General features: G+C 54.6%; 1 protein-coding gene across 2 annotated transcripts; it reads left to right on the top strand.

The window, feature by feature from the left end:
* Nucleotides 1-1034: 1034 nt before the first annotated feature.
* GFI1B (growth factor independent 1B transcriptional repressor) lies at nucleotides 1035-13287 on the top strand. Of its 2 annotated transcripts, none has more exons than XM_072743298.1 (7): nucleotides 1035-1128; nucleotides 7938-8057; nucleotides 8553-8690; nucleotides 9153-9415; nucleotides 10200-10337; nucleotides 11316-11580; nucleotides 12115-13287. In XM_072743298.1, the coding sequence occupies exons 2-7, from the start codon at nucleotides 7958-7960 to the stop codon at nucleotides 12291-12293; spliced, it is 1083 nt and encodes a 360-aa protein (XP_072599399.1). In that variant the 5' UTR covers nucleotides 1035-1128; nucleotides 7938-7957; the 3' UTR covers nucleotides 12294-13287. The 2 variants fall into 2 exon arrangements, with proteins under 2 accessions (XP_072599399.1, XP_025865019.2); XM_026009234.2 differs by having other exon boundaries at nucleotides 11415-11580; nucleotides 12115-12430.
* Nucleotides 13288-20451: the final 7164 nt, after the last annotated feature.

Here is a 20451-nt window from a genome sequence, read left to right as displayed (position 1 = left end):
GCCTGGGACCCTGAGCCCGGAGCGGGCTGAGGGCTTGGGGACACAGCTGGGGCGCACCTCACTGGCTCCTTCCCCTGTTCTGGGGCCCAAGTTGGGGAAGGGTGACTTTGACTTTTCTTCTCAGAGGTCACCTGTGCAAGGACAAGAGGGGCCTGCCTGTCCAAGAGGGGTCTGCAGTGGCTTTGGAGCAGAGCGCTGCTGGCTCGGGATGGAGCGGAGACAGAGACAGAGGAAGGAAGGAAGGAAAGACTAAGGAAAGTTATGAGGTTTGTTGTTGTTTTTTTAAAGATTTTATTTATTTTTTCATGAGAGACACAGAGAAAGAGGCAGAGACACAGGCAGAGGGAGAAGCAGGCTCCCTGCGGGGAGCCCGATGTGGGACTCGATCCCAGGACCCCAGGATCATGCCCTGAGCCCAAGGCAGATGCTCAAGCATGGAGCCACCCAGGCGCCCCAGAAACTTCTGAGTTTATGCAAAATTAGGTATATAAGTTTTATTTTTAATTTTAATTTTATTTTTTTAAGATCTCATTTATTTATTTGAGAGAGACAGAGAAAGCACAAGCAGAGGGAGAAGCAGGCAGAGGGAGAGGGAGAAGCAGATTCCCAGCAGAGCAGGGAGCCCGATGCAGGACTCAATCCCAGGACCCCCGCGATCACCACCTGCACCGAAGGCAGACACTTCATTGGCGGAACCACCCAAGCGTCCCCTTAACTTTAATTTTAAAAACAGACTGATTTAACCATTCCTCTCTTTTCCAGCCTGCGGTAGCTGAAATGTCCGGGCGCAGAACGGGCTCCGGGCTCCCGGGGAGGAGGGCTGGCGGGAGCATCGAGTCGGAGCCCGGGGGAGCTTTGATAAGCAAATGCAGCCCAGCGCTCGGGCGCTCTCTATTGGCTGTTCCTTCACCGCCAGATTTTGACACAAATAATCAGATTGAAAATCAAGGAGGGGAACAGAAGAGGAAAGAAAAAAAAAAACACACACACAGAGAGTGAGGGGGGAGGAAGGAGAAGTATCTATTGGAGCAGAGAGTGTGAGGTTGACAGAGTGGAGCCGATCCCCAGAGAGACTGCGAGGTTCCCACCAACACCGCGGCAGGGACCAGACAGCAGAGCTGGGGACAGGTGAGGGCTGTCATCCCAGCCTCTTCTTTTTAAATTTGCATGTCTGACTTAGATTGTTTCCAGGCAGGTCACCGGGGCCCTTTGACAGTTACAGGAAGAATAAGGTGGACTGGGATATCTCTTTCACAGGATGCAGCTTTCAGCCCTTGAACCCCGTGGAGAGGAGGCAGTGGGAGAAAGAGCCCTATAGGAGTTCCACCCTCCACCAACAATGCATAAACAGCCTTTCCAAAGCCCGCTGGGGTGGGTGGGAGATCGCCCGTGTGTGCCAGCTCATGCCCGCAACCCCAGCTCTCCCAGGGACCTGGGCAGAGCGTGGGGGCGACACTCATTCAGGTGCCTGGCTCAGTGTGGCTCCTCAGGCACCGACTGGCTGTCCCCCTCCCAGTCCCCCAGCACCCTGAGCTTTCCTCGTCTATAAAATTGGAGTGAAATTGAGAGAACTCTGGGGGAAGTTCTATCTCCAGCATCCCACACTCCTTCACCTGAGTTCCTGGGGCACCTCAAGAGCTAGTGCCCTCTCATCCAGAGAACCTCGTGAGGGGACGAGAGAAAATGCGTTTGTCCACCACCCCCAACCCCAGCCTCCAAGAACAAGAAAGCTGCAGAAGGGCAGGTGGCATCTCAGTCTTTTCTACCTAATTTTGAAGAAAAGGCCAAGTTTAAAGTCTGGGCATCTGGGGTGATGCATCTGCTCTAAAATAGGGCTTGTTAAGGCAATGGGGTTGTGGGGGGCATGTCTACAGAATAGCTGTGGGTATGTGCTTGTGTATATTTTTTTTAGGGGAAAGTCTTCAGCTTTCATGAGTTTCCTGGAGGGGGCAAATTAATTTGCAGGCTCTGGGCATGCATGTGGTAGCAACTAGCTGAGCTGCACCTGCTCACGCCTCCTGAATATTTCTTAGCAGGCAATGAATGGGTAGATTTTAGTCTCAGCAAGGTGGCAAGGTACACCTTGCAACTGATGCATAAGGAACTCTTTGAATAAGGAGATGTGTGAGGGATCCTCCAACTCAAGATTTGGGGAGGTTGGTGTGCTTATTTCCCTGCAGAATGTGCCTGGGAAGCCTCAGAAAGCCATATCTGCGTTGGGTTTAATGGATGGAGTTACTCAAAAACAATGCAGGACATTTTCTTAAGGCTTTTGGGATGGTGGGTAGGGTCGGGGTCCTCTTGGAGAACCCCGAAGTTTCTGGGACCAAATCGCCCCTGGGAAAAAAGCCAGATCACATTATGATTCTCTCGTCCCTTTTCAGAAGCAGCAGAAAACCTTAGCCCTCCTTAAATGTAGAGGGAGGATTTGTTGTTGTTGTTGAGTTTTCAGGAACTCAAACCAATGGGAGTTGCTCCAGTTCAGAAATGTTCAGGGAATGTTCTGTTCACTCATTTTTGTTTCTATTGTAGTGAAATATACTTTACAGGGAAGCAACCATTTTAATCATTTTTAAGTGTACAGTTTCTTTTTTTTTTTTCTTAAAGATTTTATTTATTGGGCAGCCTGGGTGGCTCAGCATTTTAGTGCCGCCTTCGGCCCAGGGTGTGATCCTGGAGACCTGGGATCAAGTCCCACGTCGGGCTCCCTGCATGGAGCCTGCTTCTCCCTCTGCCTGTGTCTCTGCCTCTCTCTCTCTCTCTCTCTCTCTCTGTGTGTGTGTGTGTGTGTCTCATGAATAAATAAATAAAATCTTTAAAAAAAATAATTAAAAAAAGATTTTATTTATTTATTCATGAGAAACACAGAGAGAGAGGCAGAAACACAGGCAGAGGGAGGAGCAGGCTCCCCACAGGGAACCGATACAGGACTCAATCCCAGGACCCCAGGATCATGACCCAAGCCAAAGGCAGACACTCAACCATTGAGCCACCCAGGCATCCCAAGTGTACAGTTTCTGTAGCATTAAATGCGTTCTCAGTGTTGTACAACCATTGCCATCTCCAGAACTCTTCATCTTCTTAACTGAAATGCTGTCCCCATCAGACACTGACTCCCCTCTCTTCCCCTCCCTGAGCACCTGGCTCTCGCCACTGTCCTTTCCATCTCTACTAGTCTGACGTCTCCAGGGATCTCATATAAGCAGAGTCCTGCAGCATTCATCTTTTTTGTGACTGGCATATTTTGCTTAGTGAGGTCCTCAAGATTCATCTACGCTGTGGCAGGTGTTCCTTCCTTTTTAAGGCTGAATAATGTTCCCTTGTATGGATACACCAATTTGCGTTCATCCATTGTCTGTCGATGGACACCTGGGCTGCTTCCATCTTTTGGGTTCTGCGAATAATGCAGCCGTGAATTTGGGTGTACAAACATGTTTTTTCCCTGCTTTCGATTCTCTTGGGTATCAGCTCAGAAGTTGACTCACTCCTCTGTGACATTGCAGCCTTTGAACTCAGGAGGAGACATGTGACAACTGCTTGGAAGCTGTGAACACAATGACCTCTTTCTGTTGGGGGCCCCTAATGTGACCCAGGCCCATTTCCCCTGACTCCTACATGGAAAGGGTTTTTTTTTGTTTGTTTGTTTGTGTTTCCCCTTGAGTCATGTCTTTAAACATAAAGGAAGTCCAAAGGGTCCTCTGTCATAGACTCTGAGAAACAGCAGTCTTACCCAACACTTCCAAAAAGGGAACCCGAGTGATGAGGCTCATAGTCAAGGCAGGTCAACAAGGCGCTGAAGATCAACAAACTGTGCATGGGATTTTAATGCTAAAGGGAAGTTTAGAAATCTCTTAGTCCAACGGTCCCTTTTGAGAGATAGGAGTACCAAGCTCCAGGTTGGAGGCTGATGCGGTCAAGCTCAAGGTCACAAAATCAGACTCAGCCCCACAGGAGGCCCGTGGCACCTCATTGTGTGGAAGCAACCAGGTTGCAGCTGCGAGTTAACCTGGAAGGAGGGGTGTGGGGCCAAGATTCTGACTCGGGGTCAGGGCACCCTCTATTGGGATGGAGAGTTTTGGAAGAGATGTTAACAGCAAGTCTCTTTCCGGAGGCCGATACCATCAAGGCCTCTGTCTCATGAAGAAATCTTAGGGTTCTTTCACAATCTCTGCTCAGAGCTCTTTCTCAGAATGGTTCGTGTGAATCAAAACGGTGTGGTTGTTAATTAACTACAGTATAGGTGATTGGTTCCTGTTTTTTTTTTTTTTTTTTTTTTTTTAACTCAGCTAACAGGGGCCAAAAGGAAGTTCTCCTGGTGTGTCCTCACGGGGAGCTTGAAGGCTGAGCCACAGGGTTGGCTGTGCCTCCCTGCCAGGCTTAACTGAGAGAACGTTCTGGGGAGGGAAGGTTGAGGAGATAGATCAGAGGCTCTGAGTGGGTCATGAGAGTCAGCCCTGAGAGTCCCCTTCCTCCAGCCAGGGACCCTAGAAGCTGAGACCCGTTGCTCATGAACTTGTGTTGTCCTGACTGCTAAGCAGTTGACCTCTATGGTGTCAGGCTCTGAGTCCAAGGGAATACCAAAGCTTCCTGAGGGAATCTTTCTCTCCTGCCTCTCTGCTCAAAACCCTTCAGGAACCCATGTGGAGCTTCTGGGTTCTAGAAAAGATAGAAATCAAAAGAATTTGATTTTTCAACCATCTTGTCCCACCAACCAGCCTTCTCTCCCTGCTCTAGGCAGGCTGTCTTCATGGGTGGCTGGAAAGACCACAGATGCCATCAAGCAGGGCCCCGGGCCAGGAGTCAAGTCCCAGCAGGACAAGAATATGGGGCCTGGATGAGCCACTTCATTCCCTCAGCCTCAGTGTCCCCTGTGAGCCCAGAAGACAATCACTGCTTCTCTTGCCCCCAGTGGCTGTCAGTTTGATGGCATAATGCACACCAGAGCTTCAGACACCTTCCTTAGCATGTCAGTGCAGTTATCTCCACACCAAATAAGTGCCCACCCCGTGGTCTGACAGTCAAGAGTGCAGAGGCCTGGGGGACAGCCTGGGATCTGCCTGGGATCATGAGCCAGTCTCGGAGCCTCGATTCCTCCTCCAGGAAATGGGACAGTAGCGACACAGCTCACAGGTCCAATTTAATGAAGCTAAGGCTACGCAGATCCTGGCTACAAGAAGTATCTCCTGACATTCCAGCAGGTTCTCATTGCCTACCTTTGGTCCTTGTTGCCTTTTAATAGAATACTATGTAAAAAAAATGATAAATCATCTTTTGATAGAGAGACTGTGGCCCTTGGAGGCACCCCCAGAACAAAAGGCCAAAACCACACAGCCCCTTGCCTTCCCGGGCATGTGTGGGTCTCCTCTGGCTTGGCCCAGGGTCTGGCCTCCCCAGAGGATTCCTGGAGCCAAGAGTTAGAAGGGGGAAGGAGGGGATGATGGTGAGAGGAGTCCTGGCCGGGGAGGGGGAAGAGGCAGAAGGAAGACTGCCCCCAGCAGATAAGGCCACCACCGCGGGCTTCCTGACAAGCCTGGGGGAGACAGCAGGCCAGGCAAGCCTGGTGAGGGCAAAATCTGACAGCTGGACCAGAGCCTTCAGGTCCTACCTCTTCATTTCAGATCCCAGAGAGGAAGGACGTGAAGCATGTCCCTGCTTCTGGTCCAGGGCTCATCCCTGTCCCCAGAGCCCACCTGCTTTGGGCAGGGTACTGCAACCAGACGGGGGATGTGACCAGACTGGACAGGACAGGACGCAGGCTGTGCCTGCCTTCCTGAGGCTTCCCCTCCCGTGGGCTGAGATGCCACCACCTGCTCTGTTCTCCTGCAGCCTCAGCATTATGCCGAGCACTTTGCACACTTGCTTGCAGTAGAGGTCCTTTCTGCCGCAACAGTCACGGGCAGGTGGCTTCTGATCCCCATCCCCATTTAGACTGGACACTGAAGCTTATAGTGGGGAGGGCAGGGCCTAGCATTGCCCCGGGGTGGAGTGGCCTCAGCAGACTCCTGATGCCCTGGGGGCTCTGGTGAGGAGGGGCAGACAGGCCTGGGCACAGCCGGGGGTCCCTCTCCTGCCTGGCTTGGGGTCACCTCTGGGGGAAGGACGACTCCCTGAGCTTGCTCCAAAGGCAGGCCTCCAAGCTGCCCTCTCTAATCTCCCTCCTCCCAGCTGGCTCCTCGCCTTGGCCTTATCACCCAGCACTGGCTGCTGTTGGAGCAGCTGTAATCCTTTTCCCGCGCTTGGCCCTATCACCCCTTAGCCTCGCAAGGTGGCTGGCCTGGAAGGGGGCTCCTGACCCACACCTGGGAATGGGACCAGCAAAGGAGCCACCAGGAATGGTATTGGCAAAGGATTTCCTGAACTCCTGCCTGGGCGCGGCCTGGGGATGGGGAGAAGGAAGGACCACTTAGATGTTCTCTGTCTCCCCTCAGGAGAGCCTCATGGCCTGAGCACAAGGATGTGAAACACCTGGGGGGAGTGGGGGCAGGAGACGCTCTCCTCATGGCAAGCTGGGAGAGTCCAGGTGTTCAGGCTGAGCCGCTCTGCCCCTCCCAACCCCCCGCCCAGGACCAAGGGCAGATCTCTTTCCTGATTTGGGCCTCCAATCTCCCTTTACCCCCTGACTGGGGGATTCGGGGATGATGGGGCTGAGCTGAGCTGCCCAACTTAGTTCCTGCAATTGCTGGACATTGGCCTCTTCCTCCATGTGCACAACATACCCTCTGGCTTCCCAGTGGGCTGGAGTGCGGGGGTCCTCTCGGGCCTTGAGCCCTAACACACGACTCCAACCCTCCCTTCCACTCCCACTCAGAAAACGAGAGAAGGCTCCTCCCCCTCTGGGCACCAGGCTCTGGGCTGGCGCCATGGATAAGGTGCAGCCCTGCTCAGTGCCACAGTAATGTGGCTTTGCAATTGAGGTGCCCCCTCCATGTTGCAACCTGTCTCCCCCCAACACCCCCACTATGATAAGCGCTGAGCATGTAAGATGCACTCTCTGGCACCACCAGCCTGGATACTGCAACTTACAGAAAACGGAATGGGCCAGAGAGGTTAACCGTCTGCCCCAAAGGGCACAGCGGGTGAGCTGAGATTCTAACCCATGAGCATCTGACCCCGAAACCTGAGCTCAGACCGCCCCTTTCGTAGCCTCCGAATGCAGATCCCACAGGGGCGCAAATGCAGCTTTCTGGATGCAAGGCCCATGGTGTGTCACGTTTGGAGACACCCCTGCCCTTCCTTCTCTGCTCCCAGGGCCACTCAGGGCTTGTGGGCAGGAGCACACTGACCCTGGAGGTTTTCTAGAAGGTGGGCATATTAATTTCCTAGCAAGGGAGGTAGTAGGTGGCGGAGGGGAGGTTAGAATTTTGTAACCACTGTAGCAAAGTCCCCGAAATTGGGTGGCTTCCAACAACACAAAATTTATTCTTTCAAGGTTCTGGAGTCTAGAGATCCAGAATCAAGGTGTCTGCAAGGTCAGTTCCTTCTGGAGGTTCTGGGGGAGAGTCTGTGCGGCGTGGCCTTTCCCTTGGCTCGTGCCTCCCCCTCTGCCCTCCCCTCTACCTCTGGATGGGGCCAGTGCATCCTTGGTGCCCTTGGCTTGTAGCTGCATCCCTTCCACCTCTGCTCCCGCCTCCAGACAGTGTTCTCCCTGTGTCTCTGTGTATTTGTGCCCCAAGATCTCTCTTCTTCCAAGAACCCTAGACCTATTGGACTTAGGGTCCACCCCAACTCAGTATGACTCTGTCTTAGGTTGGTTAAAGCTGCAAAGACCCTATTTCCAAATACGATCACATTCTCAGGTTCCGGGTAGACATGACCTTCTGGGGGACACGATTCAGCCTGGGACAGTGGATTCTGATTTCAGGAGGAGGCTCTAAAGTACAGAGGCTGTTGCCCCCGTGTCTTTCCTAACTGTTCCTCCCTCTCACCCGACCCAGCAGGTGTGGGGTGCACACTTACAATGCCACGGTCCTTCCTGGTAAAGAGCAAGAAGGCTCACACCTATCACCAGCCTCGCGTCCAGGAAGATGAACCGGTCTGGTCTCCCGCCCTTGGCCCTGGTGAGTCAGAGCTCTCCCTGCTGCACCCACCCAGGGCTCCCTGCCTCCTTGTGCTGGGGTTGCAGCAGCATCCCTTCTGCAAGCAGAAGCTCAGTAAATGTTGACTGAGTGAATGAATGAATGAATGAATGAATGCACCCATCTCTTCTGACCCCTTGGAATGATGGGGTCATCAGGATCGGAGCTGGTCCTCAGCAGCTGGCATGTGGGGCTGAGCCAAACTCAGAAAAGATCTAGGACAGAGGCTGGATGCTCGGAAAACAAACACTGGTCTAGGAGTTCTCCTTGGGAAGGGGCCAGTGTTCCCCTCAGCCTCCACCCTGCTCCCACCATCCTGAGCAGGGCCCATACATGCGAGCAACTTGGACAGGAGCAAGTGGGTCTCTGGGTCCCCATCTCCTGGGAAGGGAGTCCCCATCCACCACCTCCCCCCAACCCCTGCTCCCTCTTCCCAGAGCTGTAACCGGTGGCTCTGATGGTCTTGTCTCCCCACAGAGGCCAGGGGCCAGGTCCTGAGCAACACTCCTGTCCTCAGTACCCTGTTCCCAAACCAGCGCCTGACCTGGACTGATCTCAAACGGGAGCCAGAACTGGAGCTGGACCAGAGCTTGACCAGAATGACCTTGGTACCAGGTACCCAGGCCCAGCACCACCACCCCTGCCCCCGGCCATTGCCTGCCAGTCAGTGCAAGTGGAATGGAGGGCGGATGGGCTCATGGAAGCAGGGATCCTTGGAGTTCTGGAGTCAGGAAAGATCAACAAAGTCATCTGGATACAATCTGAACTCTCTAGCTTCTGCTTGGACCCTCTAGGATGGGGAGCTCACCCCAGATGAGAGCTTCTGTGTGGTGGGTCAGAAGAAGCAGCTGGGCAGGCTGATGCAGTGGGTGAGGCAGGCACTCTGCAGGTGTTGGGGGGAATTTCTGGGCTGTAAATCTGGGAAGCCACAATGAAGACCCGGACCCTCTCCTGCAGTAAATAGTTTGGGCTACACACCAGAACCCTTAGCATGGGGTCACTAGGTAGAAAGTGCTGGGGAAGTGGTGTCCTAATTATCAATGAGTCACCCCTATTTGTGTGTCCCACTCTTCACAGAGGGCCCTGCTGTAATGCCCCGATCCCAGGACAGGGACTCCGACTCACCCCCGTTCTACAAGCCCAGCTTCTCCTGGGATGCCCTGGCCTCGTCCTATGGCCACAGCTACCGGCAGGCCCCCTCCACCATGCAGTCTGCCTTCCTTGAGCGCTCCGTCAGCCTGTACGGCAGCCCTCTGGTGCCCAACACCGAGCCGCCCCTGGACTTCAGCCTCCGCTGCTCCCCGGGCATGGATGCCTACCACTGCATCAAGTGCAACAAGGTGAGCAGCTGCAGTGTGGGTGGGCTCACGGGTGCTGCTCTGTAGCCTCGCTCCAGGTCCCTGGCAGCTGCAGGTGTTCACAGCTGGGTGCTCCCTATGCTATGGATCCTGGGTCCTTTGGTGGGTTAAAAATGCTTGTCCTCAGGGATCCCTGGGTGGCTCAGCAGTTTAGTGCCTGCCTTGGCCCCGGGCGTGATTCTGGGGTCCCAGGTTTGAGTCCCGCATTGGGCTCCCTGCATGGAGCTTGCTTCTCCCTCTGCCTGTGTCTCTGCCTCTCTCACGAGTAAATAAATAAAATCTTAAAAAAAAAAAATGCTTGTCCTCACCATGAGAATGAGGACCATGAACCCTGGCTGTGTTGCCAGTCTGGCACTAAGCACTTGACATGCGTGAGCCCTGGGATGTGGACAAAAGGCTCAGTGAGGTTGAGTCACCAGCCCAAGAGCACACATCAAGTAGATAGCAGTAACTGACATTCAAATGTGGCTCTAGCGACCTCCTGGCTCTTAACCACTAGGCTCTTTAGCCCCTAGGTAGGGCCAGCAGGGACCTTTGACCTGCTCCCACAGCCCCATTTTGTAGACAGGAAACCCAGCCACAGAGAGACAAGGGGACCTCCCCAGGACACACAGCAAATGCCAGCAGAATTGGCAATCCCGTGCTCCTCCTGCCTTATGCCCACCTGTGCCTGGGCATGGAGGTGGAGGGGGGGTGGCCGTGGGACCCCAGGCCCAGCTCCCTCTCCGCAGCCCCCCGTGGCCTCACACTCTGCCCCTGCCCCCAGGTGTTCTCCACCCCACATGGGCTTGAGGTGCATGTCCGCCGCTCCCACAGCGGGACCCGGCCCTTCGCCTGTGACGTCTGTGGCAAAACCTTCGGCCACGCCGTGAGCCTGGAGCAGCACACACACGTCCACTCCCAGGTGGGCAGCTGGCCAAGCACAGGACCCCCCCCATTCCTGCTCTGCGCCTTCCGTAGGAAGCTGAGGGGCTATGATGGAGTCTCTCGCCTTGCCCCTGAGGGTGGCACAGATCAATGGTCCTTAACTCTCTTATCTGGATCCCCAAAACCCCCTTGTAAAGATTATTATATAATATATACTTTAATTTGTTCTTTGTAATGAATATTTGTGCTTTTAGCGCTAGTTACATTACAGTTTTCCCAACACCTACTCTTAACATTCTTCCCTCCCTGCTGGACCAAATAGGCTCACGTGCTGTTGGAAGAGGCTCCTGGCCCAGTGAGACTTGGGGGGCGGGGGGTGGCAGAGACGAATGTCTATGAGGCTCATTTCTGTGTGGCCTCAGCTTTGAGGCTCTCGGGTTTAGAATCTTGGGGTCAGGCTTCAATGTCCATCTTGTCCCACTTAGCTTTTCTTGAATATTCCACTCCGGGAAAAGCACCCAAGATGACCCAAGTTGCTAGCACCAGAGTCGATGAAAGCTCAGGTGGGAAAGGCAGGATGTGGTCATGAGATCCACTGGTGAGCACGCATCATGTGCCTGTTGCCGGCTCCCCTCTCTACCCTTTGAGTTCATTACTGCTGCTCTAATGTACAGATAAGGAAACTGAGTATCCAGAGGCTAAATGACTTGGCTAAGGTCCCATGGCTTATTGGGACAGAAGCCAGAATCTGGCCCCAATAATACAGACAGACTCAACCAAAGCACAGGGAAGCCCATGATCATGCCCTTGGCCAGTCAGTCTATGAGTCAATCAACAAACATGTGTTGAGGCTTATTTGGCTGGGATACAGTAAAGGTTACAGGGAAAAACCCATAGGTGTCCTCTCCGGCCCCATGCCTCAGTCCCCCTTGGGAGGCAGAAATGGGGGGTCTCTGGGTCCTGCTCCCCCAGGACCTGTTTTTGGGGCCACCCCAACAAGTGTCCTGTTCCTCAGGGGATCCCGGCAGGGCCCAGTCCTGCACCCAGCGTGGCAGTCCCGGGTCTCGAGGCCCCGCCGGCTCCTGACCCCCCGGGGCCTCGTTTCCTCCGGCAGGAGCGCAGCTTCGAGTGCCGGATGTGCGGCAAAGCCTTCAAGCGCTCGTCCACCCTGTCCACGCACCTGCTCATCCACTCAGACACACGGCCCTACCCCTGCCAGTTCTGCGGCAAGCGTTTCCACCAGAAATCGGACATGAAGAAGCACACCTACATCCACACCGGTGAGGTGCCCGCCCCTCGTGCGACCCAGGTCCCCTTGACCAGCAGAGCCCTGTCCCCAGGTCCCCTCCCTCCCCCTATACAAGGTCCCCGCTTCAGACAGGAGTGGGGTCAGGTCACTGAGTGAGGAGTGCTCCCCTGGCCACACTGTTCCTTAGATGCGCATTTAATGTGTAGGGAAAGCACTGGAAAGGAAACAGCACAAGTGTGATGTGTGGGTACAAGTGAGTCTAGCAGGTGGATTTGTCACGCATGCATTCCTCCAGTGGGTCACTGCTTGGCTGTTAACCAAGAGCCTCTTTGGCACTGGGCGCTGGGCACATTGATAAACGGGACGGACCCGGACCCCATCCAATCAGGGTGCAACCCTGGGGGGCGGGGGTAGGGGGTGACAGAGCCACTGCTCTCCTGCCTCCCCTCTGTAGTTCTTTCCTAAAGCCGTGAGATGACACACAACAGAGTTTGGTGAAAAACGCAGGGCACGGGGGCGAGGGGCCCGGCACAGATGGCCCTGACCTGGTCCTTGCTGCCCGCAGGCGAGAAGCCGCACAAGTGCCAGGTGTGCGGCAAGGCCTTCAGCCAGAGCTCCAACCTCATCACCCACAGCCGGAAGCACACCGGCTTCAAGCCCTTCAGCTGTGAGCTCTGCACCAAGGGCTTCCAGCGAAAGGTGGACCTGCGGAGGCACCGCGAGAGCCAGCACAACCTCAAGTGAAGCTGCACCTGCCCCTGAGATCCTGGAACCGGAGGGAGGCCAGCCTCGTGCACCCAGATTCCCTGTCTCCTGGAGATCGCACTGGACAGGAATCTCTCAGCTTGTTTTGAGACTCACAAAAATTGCTGCGTGACCTCAAGCAAGTTGCTTTCCCTCTTTGGACCAATTTTTTTTTTCCTGCTGCAAAATGTGGGAACTGGGCTGGGTCTTTTCTGAGCTGAAGTTCTTTTGAGGTCTGAGTTTGGGCACCTTCCCCAGGGCAGAGACCGGATGGCCAGCGTAGCGCCACCCCTCCCAAAACCCCCCGCCCATGGACAGGGATGCCAAGAATAATCCCGAACTGGAATCCACAGAGAAATCCTCTCTCTCTGTCTGCAGCCTACCATGCTGAGATCTCGTTTCTGGGGGGGGCTTTTTCTGGCTGCCACAATGGCCAGAGCTGCCTCCTGCCCCAGTGGAAGGCCAAATACCCCTCTGCTTCAGCCACATGTGCTGGCTGTCCCCCACTTCTGACTGGCACTCAGCTAGCCACGGGGGTCCCGGTTCTGCTTTCAGGCCGCGGGGCTGGAGAAACCAGTGGTCACTGCTCTCAAAAGAACTGCTGTAAATAAAAATAAAGACACCAATTTATTTACCTTTGGCCAGTGTTTATTAAGTGCCTCCTGGGTGCAAGTTCGGCTTTGGGAAGAGATGGCAGGGAGCTGTAAAAGGCTGAGAAAGCTGGGGCACCAGGTTTGCTCAATTGTTGAACCACGTGACTCTTGATCTTGCATTGTAAGTTTGAACCCCGCGTTGGCTATAGAAATTACTTTTTAGGGACACCTGGGTGGCTCAGTGGTTAAGTGTCTGCCTTTGGCTCAGGGCATTATCTCGGAGTCCTGGGATCGAGTCCCACATCAGACTTCCTGCGTGTAGCCTGCTTCTCTCTTTGCCTATATCTGCCTCTCTCTGTGTCTCTAATGAATAAATAAACAAAATCTTAAAAAAAAAAAAACTGGCTTAAAAAAAGAAATTACTTTTCAAAAAAAAATTAAATGTAAAACAAAAAACCAAAAAGACAATGGTGGAGAAAGCTCTTGAGCTACTGACTGACAGGGTGGGAGATGTGTTCCTGCTGGAGCCTCCAGGGCAGAGGCTGCAGCAGCCCTCAGCTGTGGCTGCTTCATCCGTTGGGGAAACGGGACGCTCTGGCCTCTGCTTCTATCACCCGCCTCATCCTTCTCTCTGACATTCTTCCTCATCTTGGAAGGAGACTTGTCGTCACAGGAGGCTCCCCTGGATGATCCAGGGTAATCCTCCCATCCCCCAGGTTCTTGGTGTAATCCTGCGGTGTGCTGAATAATGGCCCTCAAAGATGACATCCGCGTCCTAGTCCCTAGAGCCTTACATGGCAAAAGGACTTTGCAGAGGGGACTCGCTTAAGCTCGGTGCCACCCTTCCCTAGCTGTATGATGTGATGGAGCTTCGTGGTCTGCTGGAAGGACGCGTGTGCACAGCAGTGAGCAGGGCTTAGCACCTGCTAAGTGCTGCCAGGCCATGAGTGTTCCCTTTTGAAGTCCTGACCATCCTATGAGGCTCACTCAAATGCTGCCTCTTCCAAGAAGCCTCCCTTGGTCATTCCACCCAGCAGCTCTCCCACCTCTGAAGTCTGAGCTCCTTGCGCTGCCCACTTATGAACCTGCAGTGGCAGTTGTACATGGGTAACTTTCCCCTCTGCCAGGAAGATGTCTCTGGTGCTCTCAGCACCAAGCCCACACCTGGCCCACAGCAAAGGGTGTTTCTGAATGAGTCTCTTCCAGGTACTGAGCAGGCCCCAGGGTTTCCACATATCAAATCTAACATGCACAACTCTCTGCGAAGGAGGTATTATGATTCCATTTTACAGAGGGGGTTGGTGGAATCTCAGGGTGGCCAACGTGCCCAAGATCACACAACAGGCAAGTGCAGAGCTGGGATTAGAACCTGATTCCAAGGCAAGGTGGTCTTCAAGTCTCTACCTTTCCTCCCAATGACACCTGCAGATACTTACCCCAACCCACTTCTCTGCTGTGAATCTGTGGGGTTCTGAGGCCTCCTGGGGAACTGCAACCCCCCAACTCCCAGGCCCTGGGTCTGGCCAGGCAGGACTCCTGCTGCACTTTGTTCCAAAGGCTCTGTTTACTGCAACCAGAGTGCCTGGTCAGGTGTGCAGAGGCAGGGGTAGGGGGTTGAGATTTGCATAGGAGGGTGGTCACCTGGCCTCCTCTGCAAGGCCCCCTGTCTGTGGGTGGTCCCCACAAAGCCTTGGACACCACCTGCTTCCTCCTCTGCTCCTTTCCATGGACACAGTGGAACCCAGAGAGGGGGAGCCACACATCAGGGCTGGGCCTGGCATAAGTGTTCATTCCATTGCTCCATGGCAGGGGCAAGGGAGGGTGCTGGGGATGGACACACACACACACACACACACACACACACACACACACACAGGGATGGGGAACTGCTTTGCATGCTCTTTGTTTGCTAAACAAAACCACACCAATATTAGGATTTGGGCCACTTCTGCAGCAGGGCGGGGTGAGGAAGAGAAGCTGGGCTAGACAATGCACCTTTTTTTCACGGGCTGAGTTTCCAGAGATCAGCGTCTTCCACAAGTGTCCCCATGGTGTGGAGCTGGGAGGAGGGGGGTGGGCATTGCAGCTCTAGAGCCCCGGAGGCCAGACCCCATTTGCACATTGCTGAGAAGGAAGGCCATAGTGTAGGCAGGTGAATCTTGCTCCCTGGGGAAGATGTGGCCCCATACAGAGGGCCCTGGCTCGGGGTTCCCTGGCCCCAGAAGACAGTTATTGAGGGGGTGTGGGGAATTGCAGGCTGCTCTAAATGTGCCCTGAGCCTCAGAGCAATGCCACTTGCCCCTTCCCAACCCTGAACACTCCCACAGCTGCAGGAAGCCCAAGGCTGTCACAGGAAGGAACAGGCTTCACAGGCAGGGCCAAGGTCCCCAGAGAAGGCTCTTGGATGAGCCAGCACTTTGCACGCCATGAGCTCCCCATCAAAGTTCTGGCTCCTTCAGGAGGGGGACTGTGCTCTTCATACTGGGATTGGGGCCAGCTCAGCAGGTGCAGTGGGGTACCCCCCACCAATCTATGATCGCAGAGGAGCTCTACAGTCCCATCTTCCTTGCCATTCCACTTCTGCGGCCTACCTGCTCTGAAATTTCCACCGTGTTGCCGTGTGTGAACCGGAAGACACTGTCTAACCCTGTGAAGACGCCCGTGGGTCCCCTTCGCCACATAAAGGGACAGGAGCCCAGAGAGGGGCGGCCATGGCCCATGTCACACCGCCTGTTGGCAACAATGTCCCTCAGAAGCCAGTCTAGTGGCTCTTCCCCAAGGGCTGTGGGATTGACGGCACATCTCTAGAGGACTCTGCATAGAATACAGTGCACATGGTGGCCTCTGAAGTTACATGATGATGGCTGTACCATGGGCTGCAGAGGGGTGGGTGGGTGTGGCAGGGGGCCCTCGAGAGACTTTGGGATGCCCCCAGTATCTCCAGTAGCAATTTACTCAGCAGTAAAGAACAAAATTAACAATATTAAAATAACACTTTAATATTAAAACAAACCAGCCACATTAGGGAACAGAATGCCACTTCTGAATCAATTTTCAGATAAAATGTCCTGTCAGTCGTGGCGGCTTCAGGCCACACCCAGCCCCTGGACGTGGCCATATTTTGCATGGCAGCCAGGCCCTGCCAGCTCTGGGATCAGAGCCCCTGAGGGACAAGCTGGGAGATGCCCAGCAGAGTCCTCCGTGGAAATAACTGATAAGGATGGAAATGTGTCTCCCAGGGTCAGTCGAGGCTTCTGTGTATGGCTGAGTTGGCTCCAGCCTGAACCCGCCTGCCCCCGCCTCCCCCACCCAGAGTGAATTGCAGTGGCTTGAAAGGAAGAGAGGGACAGAGGTGAGGAGGCAGGGCCTGATGCTAGGGTAGCGGAGGAAGTGGAAGGGTCTAGAAGCTTGAGCTGTTCTGAGTGTTCCCTGGAAACCAAATGTACCTCCCTCCATCCCCTCATGAACGAAACCCCAGCCATTCACCATGACCTAGGCTTCACTGCTCTAGACGGGCTCCCACTAGGTGTGGGCACACACTACCCCAGAGGGAAGGAGTGGGACGCATAAAGAGGTGGAGGCAGGCAGGGAATCAAGGGGACGTGACCAGAGAATGATGAAGATCTGGATTGGCTAGCAGTCTACTAAGCCAAATGGCCACCTGCAGTGGAGCAGAAGCAGAGCCTGTGCCAACCAGGGACAGCATAAGACCCAAGACTCAAGAGAGTCTTCTACAGGCACCAGGGCCCTTGACTGATCTCGAGACCAGGGGAGAAGCCCAAGAGACATCTCAGCTGAGCTCTAGAAGAGGATCTGGTGGGTGGGTGCATGGTGTGGCTTGGGGGCACTGCAATGGGGGGTCCTGAGCTCCTCCCCAGCTCCCCCACCCAGGCCTGTCAGGGAGTGGAGGGCTCCTCAAGAAGGACAGGAGAACACATGAGAGAACAGCGAGGTTATTCTGAGCCGCGGTCCTGGAATTCTAAACAAACAGCAGAGTCTTTCCCCCCGAGAGGTCTTTAGAGAGTTCTCGATGTCAGACACATGTGTCTTTGCCCCAAGTGTTCCTTCTGCCTGGAGTGCCCTCTTCCCTCTCTGCAACCCTTCCTCAGCCTCAAACTAGCTCGAGTGCATGACAGTTGTGAGCCACATGTGCTCACCAATGACCCTCCACTTCATGAACTCCCAGGAGTCTCTGTTAAAGAAATAGTCTTGGACAGGCATGCAGATTAGCAACAAGAGCATCTTCTGGGGCCCATTGGCAATGGGGAAAAGAACATTGGAACCGCCCTATTAACCCCCAGGAGAGGAGATGGGCTATGGAACAGCAGTGCATCCAGACCACAGACTTCCTACAGCCATTCAGAGGGGCCCCATGCCTTGAAAGAACTGGCCAGAAGGGGCCAGGGGGCCGCCAGGAGCAGGCTGCCTGTTTCATACAGCAGCCGGGTTCCCTAAAAACAGTGCGGCGTATGATGTGTAGATCTGTAAAGGAACAAATCTGAAGAAAATCCACCAAATCGACAATGCTCAGCTGTTTCTGGGTGCTGGGTAGGATGGCTGGACTGCCCCCTCTGTGCTGTCTCTAGAGGGACTCGCATTTGTGCATGTGTGTGTTTATATTTTTTAACTCAAAAAAAAAAAAAAAACAATTGAAGAGAAAATAGATTTTGCAGAATAAATTTGTCGACAGAGGAAGCTGTTTGTGATATCTCAAGTGAAAAAGTGGTTTAAAAATCAGTAGACACCACCCGATTCCATTTTGTTCATTGCATACACGGAAGGAAGTTTGTGAGGATAAGGAGTAGTGCATCGACACAGGCTGTTGCCGAATAAAGGGGGTTGTGCATATTTGTTCCCCCTTATTTTTCAGCATGTGTGTTGTATTTTTCTGCCATGGGTCCACATGATAACATTATCACTGGCGTTAAGAAAAGGCTCCCTCTGCTCAAACATCATCCCCTGGCTTTGAGGTTTGCCTCTCTGTCTCCCCCAGCTGCAGGTCCTGGGCTTCCTTATATGTCTGTGTGCAGCACCACAGGTGGGGGGGTGTTCCTCTCTCCTTTACAGGTGCCCCTGCCCCCCAAGCCTGTGAGCCACCTCCCAGTGGGCGCTGGGTCCAATCCTTTGTGTCCTTACACTCAGCTTGGGGCCCAGCACCTAGCATGTGTCTAGTTAAAGCTAGGATGAATGGTCACCCTTCTCAGAGCCCCTGGCTCCTCTGTGACAGGTGGGGCTGGACCCCTAAGGGGAAGCCCCTGGCTTGGGAGCAACAGGGGTAGACCCTGGACATGCAGCTCTTCCTCCAGGCCTTGGGGAAGGGCTGCCCCCCCCCATTCAGTTCCAGCCGGAGAGCCAGGCAGGACCTGGGGTTCCCAAGCTGGGGGAGCTGCTGCAAGAAGGCAGGAGGAGGGAAATCTGAGGCAGGGGCATGTCCTGAGCGGCCGTGCTCAGGTTTAGCCTGATAAGTTTATCATACGGTGCCGGCTGCCAACCGTCAGCGTGGAGAAGGCCAGTGGGCTTGGGCAGGAGGACGCTCCCGGCAGATAGCGCTTTCCAAGCGTTATCAAGGGCCTGGGGACCCACAGAGTGGGAGAAGGGGAGCAGGAGAGAGAAAGAGAGAGAGAGAGAGAGACTTGCAACCACTTCACCCCAACGACAAAAGCCAGGGAGGAAGAGGCACCCTGAAATTCCCCTGGAGGGTGGGCCTCAACACCCCAGCCACTCCAGCCAATGCAGCTAGAAATGAGCCCGTGAGGGTGCAGGTTGGACACCGCACTCCTCCCAGGTCACAGAGCACTGCTGCAGCCTGGCCCTTCTGCAAGACCTATAGAAAAAGTCACCTTTTTCTGGAAGGTTCTTGGCCCCCAAATACATACGGGAGCAGGAAGGTGTTTTCTACCGTTTCTTTCCTACCCCCACCTATGGTCTTGGGGTGAGAGTCAGACTCAGCCCAGACCGCCAAATGCCCAGCCTAGCACTCGCTGGGAAGCACCACTTGGAAGCCAAACAGCTCACCATTCCTGCTTCGTGTGAAAGGAAACTGAGTCTCAGCGAGTGTAGATGAGGGGCAGGGGGGTGAGGACCCAGGAACAGGAGGGATGAGAGGCTGAGGCCTGGCAACCACCCTCAGGGTGGGAGGGTCTGCAAGACAAGCTCATGACCTATAAGACTGACTGGTGCTTCTGACTGGTGCTGCTCCAGGGCCACAGGGCAGGGGCTCAGAAAACCCTGATTTCAGCTTCAAAACCATCTGCTGACCCCTAGATTTGCAGGGCATATTGGGGGTGAGGGTGGCATCACAATAGATTTTTAAAATTCTCCTGTCTAGAAAGACTTTTTCTGGGTTTCTGGGATTGTTTTTTTAAAGATTTTTAATATTTATTTACTCATGAGAGACAGAGGCAGAGGGAGAAGCAGGCTCCCCGCGGGAAACCTAATGCAGGACTCGATCCTGGGGTCCCGGGATCATGACCTGGGAGGAAGGCCGACATTCAACCATTGAGCCACCCAGGTGCCCTCCTTTCATCAACTCTTGAATAAGCGGACAGAGGGGGTGGGAGTGGCAACTGGCGGCTTGCTGGTCCCGGGGCCTGCAGGGTGCATGGGTGCTGGCGAGGGTCCACATGCAGGGCACGGCTTGCAGTGGAGGGAAGCAAGAAAGTAGCACCTGACACGTCATTGCGGCCTAGACCTCTGCTCAGCACTATGGACAATAAACTAGCATCTAATATCTATTGAGCCTTGGTGAGTACTTCGCATAAACAGACTCTGTGAGGGAGACATCCTCGCCCCTGTGTTCCTGGGAAGGGCACAGAGGGGGGGCGGGGTGGGGGGAGGGGACCAGCAGGTCCCCAGGCAGTCACTGGGGTCAACCCCTGCCGACCCAGCTGGGCCCTGAGCCACTGCCACAAGTCAATATAGCCACAATCCCAGCCGGTGGCTCTGACCTTGGAGCACAGGCCGGGAGCCGTTCTCCCTGTCGTCCTCCCTGTCGTCGTGTGGTGGGCTGACCTGGGCTCCTTTCATGGGCTGTCCCTGCTGACAGCTGCAGCCACAGACAACCAGAGTGAAGCCTGGAGCTATTTCTGCAAAGGATGACTTGGGACTTCCTCCCAGATCTCTTAAGAATAAAGGGGTTATCGTGGCCCTCAGGCTCCTTCCTCCACATGAGGAACCCTGACATGATTTCTGGGGAAGGCCTGAGCCCCCAGGCCTCCCTCAGCCCAGCGACGACTTATCTCTGAGCTCAGTTGGGCAGCAGGAAGGGAGTGAAGCGGCCACCGTGGGCAGCTCTTCCTGCCCCAGAAGCCCCTTTTGGGAGCAGCAGGGGATGTGGCCACTGACTCAGGGGCGTCAATCACCCTCCTCCCCCGTCCTGCGGTTCCCCACCAGACCCTGGGGGGAATCAGAAATCGGGGAGCAGAGAGCATTCTGGGGAAGCTCCAGCACCCCCAGCCTGGCCTCTGCCCTAGGCCCTCCCACTACGTGCATCCAATAGGACCCCTGGCAGCGTCTATGGGCCACCACGGATACTGGTGGGACACCTGTCTCCTCTGGCCTGCCAG

Source organism: Vulpes vulpes, chromosome 2 (genome assembly GCF_048418805.1).
Source record: "Vulpes vulpes isolate BD-2025 chromosome 2, VulVul3, whole genome shotgun sequence".
Taxonomy (NCBI): domain Eukaryota; kingdom Metazoa; phylum Chordata; class Mammalia; order Carnivora; family Canidae; genus Vulpes; species Vulpes vulpes.
The sequence above is the reverse complement of the archived record's forward strand: the minus strand, read 5'-3'. Positions and strand labels throughout refer to the sequence as shown.